This window comes from Plutella xylostella, chromosome 23 (genome assembly GCF_932276165.1).
Source record: "Plutella xylostella chromosome 23, ilPluXylo3.1, whole genome shotgun sequence".
Taxonomy (NCBI): Eukaryota; Metazoa; Arthropoda; class Insecta; order Lepidoptera; family Plutellidae; genus Plutella; species Plutella xylostella.
In genome coordinates this window covers 3066973-3078544 of record NC_064003.1, presented here as the reverse complement: position 1 = coordinate 3078544, position 11572 = coordinate 3066973, and the positions used below count along the sequence as shown (strand labels likewise).

At 39.0% G+C, this 11572-nt stretch overlaps 1 protein-coding gene across 1 annotated transcript; it reads left to right on the top strand.

Annotated features, from left to right (window-relative positions):
• The first annotated feature begins 229 nt into the window (after positions 1-229).
• On the top strand, positions 230-556 carry LOC125490422. Its single transcript, XM_048629596.1, has one exon. It carries the CDS (start codon positions 230-232, stop codon positions 554-556), a length of 327 nt encoding a protein of 108 aa, XP_048485553.1.
• The last annotated feature ends 11016 nt before the right edge of the window (positions 557-11572 follow it).

Below are 11572 nucleotides of genomic sequence, written 5' to 3'. Positions count from 1 at the left end.
GCTCTGTACTAAACACAGATGCAAATGTAGACGAGGATGTCACACATCGGGTGAACACTGCATGGTTAAAGTGGAGATCCCTAACTGGTGTACTGTGTGATCCCAGAATGCCAATCAAAACAAAAGGCAAAATATATAAGACCGTCGTCAGACCCGCACTAATGTAGGTTATGGCTCAGAATGCTGGACTACGAAGAAAGCGCATGAACAGCAAATGCACGTGGCCAAAATGAAGATACTGCGCTGGGCTGGTGGTGTCACGCGCCTTGATAAAGTGCGAAATGAGCACATCAGAGGGTCCTTCAAAGTCGCACCAATCGCAGAGAAGCTAAAGGAAACCCGACTGAGGTGGTTTGGGCATGTTATGAGGCGAGAAGATGACTACGCGGTAAAGAAAGACATGCACATCCCAAGTCAATCGAGAGGAAGAGGACGACCACCAGCAACATGGTGGTCCAATATCGAGAAGGAGATGAAAGCCCAAAACCTGACCACATCGACAACCCGGGATAGAATATCCTGGCGCCGAAGTACGAGGAGGCCCGACCCCAGCTGAACTGGGAAGAGGGCAGGAGAATATAGTCTGTATATTAATAAATCGCAAGTACCTACATTATTTAAAAGTTTTCAGTTAAAGGAAAATTAATGGATGGAGCAAAATGGTTTTCGAAAGCACAAAATGTATGTGGATGCTCATACTTCTGTAATGTTTCAGTAATTAACAAGTCCATACAAGTTTGTTAAGCAATATATCGACTGTAGCAATTAACAATGTCGTAACTGACTTTTGGCCATTTTTCAGTTTATTGCACTAGAAGGTCATAATATCAATAAGGAAGGTGTTAGGAAAGTTTCAGCTCTTAATTATGAATATTTCCCGATTTTTCTTGTGGAAAAAAGTCGGATCTGTTCATGGCGACCGCTTAACACTGTCGGTAAGTATGTTGCGACACTGTTCCCGGGGCGGGCGAGCGGGACGGCCGGTCGTATCTACCACTTCCCGCCATGTTAGCGGGAGGAGCCCAAGTTGCGTTATACAATTTTATTATATGGTCTTTAAGATCAATTAATTTATAAAAATAATGAAACTATAATGTCTTGCCCTAAATAATGGTAGACTTAGTGTATCAAGGAACGGGTAAAGATCTCAAGACAATGTATGACATAATTTGAAGATTTGTGTACAAACATGTTCCATTAAAACGGATACAATTAAACAAATATATATTTTTATAGCATCTCACATTAACATGCTTGCTTAATACAATGTATTTTTTTTAACAATTAATATTTTATTCAATTTTCGTATGGAAGTTGTATAAACAGTACTGAACAGGTAACATTGTAGCAAACGGCACATCCAACAGTATTAACTGCGCATTATTATAATTTTGAGTCGGATGTACCACATCCCACATTGTTACTTGCTTGCGTTTCAAGTACTACTGTTGTATATGGTATTACCGACTTTATTATTTGTTCTTCTTTCCCTTGTGATTGTCGGATATGGAAGAACCGACCTTGTTATTTGTACATAATGTTAAACTATTAAGTTGGATGTGGTACAATGTACCATTATTTTCTGTTAACGTTGTAAAATCTCGACCGGCTCTCTATAAAAGTTAGAGCCCAGCCTCACTAGAACCTCATTGACCGCGTTACCAGCAACGTGTCCAAGCTGTAAGTATTGAAATTTATGGTACCTAACTCACTTGGCGACGGTGTGGCATCGTCGCTAATACCATACATTTCAATATACCTACTGCTTGGATACGTAGTTGCTGATGTGACCATGGCCTAGTAAGGAAGGCCTCTTACTGTAAATTTATTAAGGGCAGATTTTTCAAAAACAGTTAAAAGCTCTGGTATCTGCAAAAATAGTTTACATTAATTTAACACTCACATTTTTAGAAATCCCATACATACTCGTAATATTCCAGAGTAGGTAATTCTGTATGGCAAACTGAAAAAAATGATAATTTGCGTAGGTATGTCCCTTAGACTTTTTTAGTTGGACTGAAGGAGCACGTGGTTCATGATTTCAGGAGCATTGCTTTTACATTCTGTATGTTTATAGGTACCGATATTTTATTATTTATTTGTTGTTTTTTGGATAACAACCGTCAGTAAAATTCCTATTGGATTTGAAGATGAACTAGTGCAGTCACGTGCACTGTAACCTGCAGGTTTCTCGGCCTCTTACTATACAGCTGCAAGGATACGAGTATGCTAGATCTTTAGTGATAACAATAATAAATGACATCAGCGTAGGGAACAACACTCTCATGAACATCCAAACGAGTTTTTGAGACACTTTCTGACTCCTCATTACAGAGTTCCAGGCTCCAATAAATTTATCTGATTTCCCACTTTCACTTTCAATAACCCCCTTACATCTCTCGTTAACAGGATACCCAAACAATACAAACTCATTCTCTTGCTGTAATCTTTAATTCTCTATCGTGATCTTACACTCAGTCACCGTTTCATCTCTTTCAAACATCATTACTTTCGCCTTTCATTCCCTTCATTTTTAAACATCATACCGGAAAATTACTAATTTTTGCAGCTGTTCTACCGACGATGATAGTAAGACTCAATTGTCAGCGTAAAGCATGCACTTAAGAAGTAACTTTTCGATTCGCAATCCTCTTTATCATCTTTTATATCCCTAACATAACTTTCTTTAAATAAATGAAACACCCAAGGCGAAGCACACATTAAGCAGGGCTTAACACCCTTGTGGATGCTAAACCAGTCAGTGTAGGCTCTATTTATCCTAACGCAAGCTAAAGTCCCTAAAGGGATCCCAGTGGTTGCGTCATAAACGGACATTGTGTCCCACAAATCATTCCTCCTTACTATAAAAGCATTTCCTAAATCTAAGAAGGCACAGAACTCTGTTAAGCCAGGACCTATCTGTGACATTATACGTAGTGATAAGATCGTAATCCACAAATCCCATTCCCTTTCTTCAAATACCATGCCAACACATCCAAGATTTTTTATTCTCTGTCTCCCTATATACCCTTTCAATCAATATTTTTGCATACAGAATCAACGATACTTAAGAGGCTGATGCCACGGTGAATGTTGCGGACCTGGAGAGAGCCTTTGTCTTTATGCAAAGGAACTATGACCGCCCCGCTCCAGTTACCTGGCACTGTGTTCACCAGCACTCATTGAAGAGTTGGTAAATCTCAGTTGCAGCCTCTCCCAATGAGCGCCACAAGTCTCGGTCCTCGGACTTCCTCCTCCAACCACTACCGGCTACCCGCCTACGGTCCAGCGGGCAGGAGGGCGTCCCACCTTGCGTCTGTCTGTTCGTGGTCTCCACTCGAGAACTCGTCTACCCCAACTGTTATCGATTCTTCGGCAGATATGACCAGCCCACTGCCACTTCAGCTTGCATATTTTGACAGCTATGTCGGTAACCGTAGTCCTCTGACGGATAACCTAATTTCTGATACGATCTATCAAAGAAACCTCAAGCATAGCTCTCTCCATAGCAAGCTGAGCGATTTGAAATCGGTGGACCAGTCCTACCGTCAGTGTCCAGGTCTCTGCAACATACGTCCTCACAGGCAGGACTCACTGGCTGAAGACTTTTGTCTTCTGGCTCTGAGGAATGGCCGAGGAGAATATGTGACGAAGTTTCCCGAATTTCCCGTTCTTAGCATGCCTTAAGAAACTGCGACATTCAGTTTTGTGTCTAGATCTATAAGCAGATTATCGTTGCATTATTATAATTGATAACTAAAATTTATCTTAGAAAATAGAAACAAAATAATGGAAAACTACAATTTTCATGGAAAAATTTATTCAGGAAAGCATAAATCCGACATCGTAAAGAATATAAAGTCCACTTAAAATAGCAGGATTTCCCACTTCCGACAAAATTTTGAGTACTAAGTTCAGTGAACATTGTTGAATCTCCCACTACCAACAAAATTTATAATACCAAGTCCAGTTAACATTGTTGGATCTAACTCTTCCGACAAAGTTAATCTGGGATTTGACGGTTAATAATGTCACATGTGCCTTTTTTCACCTTTCCTATCAAAAATGCTAACTTTTTATCTTACTACCTTGTAGCACATTTAAAACTAAGTCACCATGCCGAATTTGGTTAAGATAGATAGAGTAATGTAAATTTTAGAACTATTTTAGTCATATTTAAAACTTAAAACGGCTCTACTGAAAAGTAGCGGTTTTTCACTTACGACATTGTTAATTGCTACAGTCGATATAAAGACGCGTGTAAGAAATTATTGCTTCTAAGAACAGCTTGTAGAAGTTTTAGTTGTGGTTCCGTTGGAAGCGAATAGCGAGACTACGAAACCAGGCTTTAAAAATGAATGTGAGTCTTATTACAAAAGAAGTATAGGTGCCTACAGGACTTAATGAACTTTCTATAATATAATATTATCCTATTACATATTTATGCAAGCACTCGATTCTACGTATTTATCAGAAAAATAACGATAAATAACGATATAAAATACTTATTTGGTCTCCTGCATCCGAATCAACAATAGTATCGCATATCTGAGTACAATGAACTTCGGTAACACATCTTTTCGTTCACCGTAATCATCTTAAGGGTTTAGACAGTCGGACCGCATTTCAACTGCAATCCAACTGCATATTGCAGTTGAGATGCAGACCTAACGCGAAGTCCGATTGCAGTTCAATTGCAGTCGGCTTGCAGTCGTGTGAACTCGGACTTCGCGTTTGATTTGCAGTTCTATTGCAGTCGTGTCAACTGCATTCAAAATGCATCTGAACTGCAATTTAAAGTTAGATTGCAGTTGAAATGCAGTCAGTCTGTCTAGACCCTATTTCTAAACTATTCATTGGTAGGTTTACTGTTTGTATTGGTAGGTACAAAGCCGAAATCGAACCCACGGTCTCACAACTGAGAGCCGAGACCTTACCCATTACTATAACTCTATAAAAAACGAGGACTACGTTTCAATTTCAATCACTTACACCACACTCTGCTTGAAAGTTTCCCGCCGGGCGCGCGTAATTTCGTTTTCACGGGCGTCCTGTATGCGCTAATGAATTTCAGAAGCTTTCTTCCAATCAAAGTTGGCTCGTTTGCTATGATATATTTGGTGAAACTTCTCCCAAGTGGGCTGATGCCTTTTTGACGGTTTGTCGTCACGGATCGCGGCCGGTGCGTGTAAATGGAAATATTGCTATTAGAGATCCGTTGAAACTGAGGAAAAACACTCGTACGGTATGGGTATCATCAGGAAAAGTAGTAGTGTTTAGTGTGTGTCTAGAATTTGACACTCGTACCTATATATTATTTTATTTCCATAGATTCCAATAGAATAGTATTTATGTTAAATTTTAATTCAAAAAGTTTAAAAAAACCAAAATAAAGGTTTATATACAGCGGAATCGTTTGCTTACAATATGGTTTCTGCAGTATATAGCATGTATTGTATAGTTTTGATATGTAGGTATTGTATAGTATATCATGAATTAATATTATCTGTATAAGAACTAACCAATAAAATTAAGATAGTTTTAAGAACACTGTCACACATTAACACCAGGCAAAACAACAGCGATGACAAAAGGAGTGTGTGGCCACTGACAGGCGTCTGTTTAGTTCTCTGAAGACAGCTGACACTGGCCCTACCCTTCAAATGTTTGTTGCCATTATAATTGTAAGTGTGACTGTGTGAAACAAAGAAAAAAAAAATAAAAAAAAAATAAACACAAGAAATGCACAACTGGGGGTTTTTAGTCGGTTAAAGGCCGACACTACCTGGGTCCCCTTCCCAGGTGTCTGTGTAGATTTTCCTCCAGGAGTGCAAAAAAAAAAAAAAATATTAATAATATATAGGTATATATATATATAAAAGATAAAATATATATATTATAAGCTTCCACATTGAGTAGTGAGTAGTTAAAAGATGAAGACAAAAAACAACCAAACTCTCACAATATATTGATCTCTCAAAAAGGCACGGACATAAAGTCTGTGGAGTGATAATAAAATCTTAAAAAAAAAAAAAAAAAAAAAAAAAAATATGGTTTCTGCTTGACGACCTCAGAAGTAGGGATAAGAATTTTCATTTACAAAATGGGTTTTCACAAAAAGTTTAAACGAAATCCACGTAGTAATACTTTTTTATCGCTTTTGACGAATACTCAGCACTTTTAGAATTCGAAAGAAGTGTTATAAAAAATATTTTTATTCAAATAACTTTCGAACTGAAGTGGTTTTTGCGATGCGAAAAGGTGCGAATGCCTTTTGGCTCGTAATATTAGTTTAGTTCGGGCTTCGGCGGTACATTCAAATAGTTTTATGTTAAAAGTTTTTATAGGTGATTTTGAAGCGAAAATGAGGTCAACCAGGTGAGTGTGAATGAAAAAGCGCAATATTGTTGGATAAAAAACGAAAGATTTGAATAACCCACTTTTTAACTGTGGCTCTTGCAGCAAACTTGAACTTACGGAACATAATGTCCAATAGGTAATATGAGTAATTATTATTAAGTTTAATTTGATGCTGAAAGTTTCTTGAAAAAAATATAATCTTTAGTAAATAAACGAGCAAGTCGTGCTCTTCATTTCCCCAACAACCTTTGTGTTTTTTATCTGTTTCGTAGGGCGAAATCGAAAAGCCAATATTGACTCTAATCAGTCACAAAAAGTTTTCATTCTACTTTGTTTCGCAACAACAGGGTCTAAATAAAACAACAGTTTTGAACCGGCTTTGTGTTTCATGTCGTGGACAAATTGTACAATCAACGAATCGGTGGAGGTACTTTGAAAACTAGTTTTTAACTACTGAATGGTGTAGTCATGGTTAGTGGCCCTGACTCCTAGGCCAAAGGTCCCGGGTTCGATTCGATTACTTAAAAGACAGATTTTTGAAAGGTATTGGTGTTAGTATGTATCTGTGTAGAAATAATTATCAGCTGTCCGATACCCATGTTACAGGCTTTGCCTAGCTTAGGGTTGGGTGGCCGTGTGTGAGATGTTCCCACATTTTTATTATTATTATAACTGTACTTACCGCATTAGACGGTCGAATGGCGTAGTGGTTATTGGCCCTGACTGCTATGCCGAAGGTCCCGGGTTCGATTCCCGGCTGGGGCAGATATTTGTTTAAAGACAGATATTTGTACTCGGGTCTTGGGTGTTGATATTTATATTTAGTATCTATCTATCTATGTATTTGTGTAGATATATCAGCTGTCCGGCACCCATAACACAGGTTCTGCCTAGCTTGGGGTCGGATGGCCGTGTGTGAGATGTCCCCACATTTTTTTTTTATTTTATTTTTTTTTTTTTTTTATGCAGCCTGTGTCGTGTCCCACTGCTGGGCAAAGGCCTCCTTATAAACTGACCACCGTTCCCGATCATGTGCTTCCTTCGGCCATTGAGGCAAAAACCTGTCGAGGTCGTCCCGCCATCTCCGCCTGGGTCTTCCGCGTCGCCGACGTCCATCACTGGGCACCCACTCGGTGACAATTCTGGCCCACCGGTCCGGGTGCATGCGACAGACGTGGCCTGCCCAGGCCCACTTCAGCTTCGCAGTCTGTGCGCCCACATCAGTGATACGAGTCGAGGAGCGTAGCGTGGTGTTCCGGATTCGGTCTATCCTTCGTACACCAAGTATAGTACGCTCCATCGCTCTTTGGCAAACCTTGAGTTTGGACTTCTGATGTTCGGTCAGAGACCAAGTCTGTGCGCCGTAGGTTAGGACAGGCAGTATACACATGTCGATGAGTCGGCGTTTGAGTGTGAGAGGGAGAGTGCCCTTCATTAGATCTTTCATGGACCAGAAGCTCTTCCAGGCGTTGTTAATGCGTCTTTCGACTTCTTTGTCTTGCCTGTTCTCGAAGGATGCTATCTGGCCCAAGTAGATATACTCATCGACATATCCTATTTCCTGCCCGTCTACCACGACCCTACTTTTGGCGCTATTGGTCATGACTTGAGTCTTAGACCTATTCATCTTCAGTCCCACCTCAAGGCTCGCCGTGCTGAGGTCTTGAAGCATTTGTGTCAATTCTGATGCGGACGAAGCAAACAAGACTATATCGTCGGCGAAGCGTAGGTTTGTTAGAATTCTGCCACCAACGTCTATACCCTTCCGCTCCCACGAGACCGCTAGCTTTTTGAAGACTTCTTCCAGTGTGGCAGTAAACAGCTTCGGAGACAGCGGGTCGCCCTGCTTCACACCCTTCTCTATATTGAATAGTGGACCTGGATTCTGAAGTTTGATATCTGCAGTGCTATTGTTATAAATCTTTTTCAGTATTTGTATGTAGGTAGGGTCCACGTCTTGGTTTTGCAATGCTGTGAATATGGAGTTGTGGGTGATGCTATCAAAGGCCTTGCTGTAGTCTACAAAACCAAGGTAAAGAGGTTTGTTGAACTCACTATGTTTTTCTATTATCTGATTTAGGGTGTGAAGATGGTCGGTCGTAGAAAATCCAGGTCGAAATCCTGCTTGTTCCGGTGGTTGATGCGAGTCAAGTTTAGCAGAAATACGGTTTTCAATTACTTTAATAAATATTTTATAAATATGGGAAATTAAACTAATGGGACGATAGTTTCCAATATCAGACCTATCACCTTTTTTATGGAGAAGAATAATATTTGCGTGACATAGTTTGACAGGAAGTTGGCCTTTGTAAAGTATGGTGTTGCACAAGTTGGTTATATGAGGGATGAGAGTATTTTTACCTACTTTCAGTGCTTCGGTTGTGATCCCATCTTCTCCTGGGCTTTTATCGTATTTCATACTTTTAAGGGCTGTGTAAACTTCCTGCCCTGTTATTGGTGGGATAGTGTCGGGGCACGTATATTCTATGTCAGGAAGTTCATTTTTATTGGCATCCGAATAAAGGTTCTTGTAGAATGTGGTAAATATGGTGGTTATATTATCTCTATGGCTGTGTTTAACACCGTTCTCATCTTTGAGGCAATTTATCCAAGTTTTGGTCCTGTTGGCTCCCATTTTGGCATTACGAAGAGAATGGTGTTTTTCTATTGCAATCTGAACTAATTTGGTGTTATATGATCTAATGTCTTTTCTGATGCTACGTTTAACTATTCTGTCAATATGATTGTATTCAGGGGAACATCTTGCGTATGATTCTCTTTCATTGATTAGGGCTATTGTTTCAGTGGTGAGTTTATTGTCGTTAATCCTGTTCTGTTTTACTTTTTTACTTGCATCATAAATACTCTTCTTTATATTATTAAACTGATTGTCTACATCTTCTATATCTATTTCTAGACATTTAAATGAATTTGAAAGTTCGAGGTTAAATTGATCGGCATTTTGGATGAGGGTATGTTTGTTGAGCCTTTTTATTTGTTTGGTGAATAGTAGTTTCCGGTGAATTTTTATATCGAAGGAAACTCTCGCACGTAAGGGTCTATGGTCGGAACTGCATTTAAATTTGTTAATAACGGATACGTCTTTGATAATTGATTGATTTGATGACAGGATGAAATCTATTTCGTTTTTGGTTATGGAGTCGGGAGAGACCCACGTCCAACGACGTTGTGCTTTTTTATAGAAAAAGCTATTACTAACTTTCAGGCTTTGACCGAAGGCGAACTGAAGCAGACGCGTGCCACGTTCATTACGGCATCCAAGCCCGTGTGGTCCGAGTGTATCTGCGTTGTCCAGTTCTTGCCTTTTGCCCAACTTAGCATTGAAGTCACCGAGAACCATGGTCCATGTGCCCCGGTGCTCGTCACAGGCCTTGTTCAGAAGGTCGTAGTAGCTCTCTACTTCGTCGTCCGTATGCGAAGATGTTGGTGCATATGTTTGGATGAGGGTCAGTGTATGTTTTTGTGATATTTGAAATTTAAGCACAGCAATTCTATCCCCACATATTATTATATTTTTATTATTATTCTATGATTAGGATTCTATAACCGCATTCTTGGGAGAGTTAACATCCTGATCCATTAAAAACTGCTATTCATAATGAATAAGATTTTTTGTGAATTTGTTACGAAGTTAGACTCGTCATAATCATCCTTAAAATTGCACATATAAGCCTAGTCTAACTTCGTAACGAATCCATTAAAAAAGCTTATTTATCTAGGTAATGCTATTTATCTTCAACTGTTAAAAAACCATCAATAAATCACGCATTTATCAAACAGCCTGCTTTGATAGACTGTGCTCAATAAATTTAAATTGATTCGAGAATATTCTACCCCAGTCTACAGACAAACATACGGAGATATTTGCAAAAAAACACACTTTATCTAATGAGAATCTCGGCGGCGTCAATCTGTCACACATTCCACTCCCCTCGGCTCTACCCTTCACCGCCGAGACAGTAACTGTAGTCGGATTGAATATAGTAGAACTGGAACAGTGGGGTTACCACCACCAAACATTAGCAATTAACAATCCTTATGCAGCCTCGCTCGTTTGTCAAATCTGACATGCGAGCGACGCTGGTTATGGATTGTTAATAGGCTACTTGACTCATATCAAATTCAAGACAATAAATGAGTATTTATTGCAGTATTGAATTTACGATATATATTGATTTCGGGTAATTAAACTCCAGGATGATTCCATAATTTCAATTTAAATTTTTTTTTTTTTATTATTATTTTTAACCCTGAAAACGCTATCGGCCATGTTGTGACGTCAGCTGCCTCGTGCTGTGTCAAGAGTTCCAGGTGTTGTGGTATCTCCAACTGTGATAAATGAATGATTTGCTTTCTTCTGACGTCACATTAGTCCACACCATATTTTTTTAAACAAATATGGCTAAGAGCGTTTTTGCCTGTTTACGAAAAGTTAAACTTTAAAATTAATTTTGGGATTTTCTGGGTCCCAAAAATTATGAGAGTATTTTATTTGGTCTAATAGAGCAATTATGAATCATATGAGACCTTCTTTAAAAAAGGGTCAAGTAGCCTATTGTTAATGTGTAGATGGTATACGGTAGTAGTTCTGTTAATCTATACGTTTATTCTTTAATTAAATTCACAAACAATAAAATTATTACAAAATACAATACAGAAAAAATAGGAGCGGTTACTCGTGTCTGTAAGTTGACTGGTAAAAAGATTAGAGGAGCATAACATAATGCCTAGAGATTTTTGAACGAATAGCTGTAAAAAACGTTACTTGTTTTTTTCAGTATATTTACGAGCCATCAATTTATATATTTTTGCGGTGCAGTAAAATTTTAAATTAATGAACGATGTTACTGATTCACTTTTACTTCTAGTAAGATCTAGTTAAGGCCTTGAGTAAGAAAACTTTCAGTAAATTCGGCTTTCGCTGACGAGCGAATAAAGCCATGTGGTGACACACGGGGGTCAAGTCTGGTATGAAACGACACCTAAATTAATATTCTGAGATATTACACCAGGCGTGGCACAGGACCGGTCAGAGTGGAAATCTACACTTCGAGCCCTATGTCCCTGATTAGGGATCCCAGGACTTGATGATGATGATGATGATTACACCATTTGTAAAATATGAAGACAGATTATATAGGAACAAAATGCCTGGTTAGTTAGCCCCAAAGTGCAGTCAAGGAGACCTGAT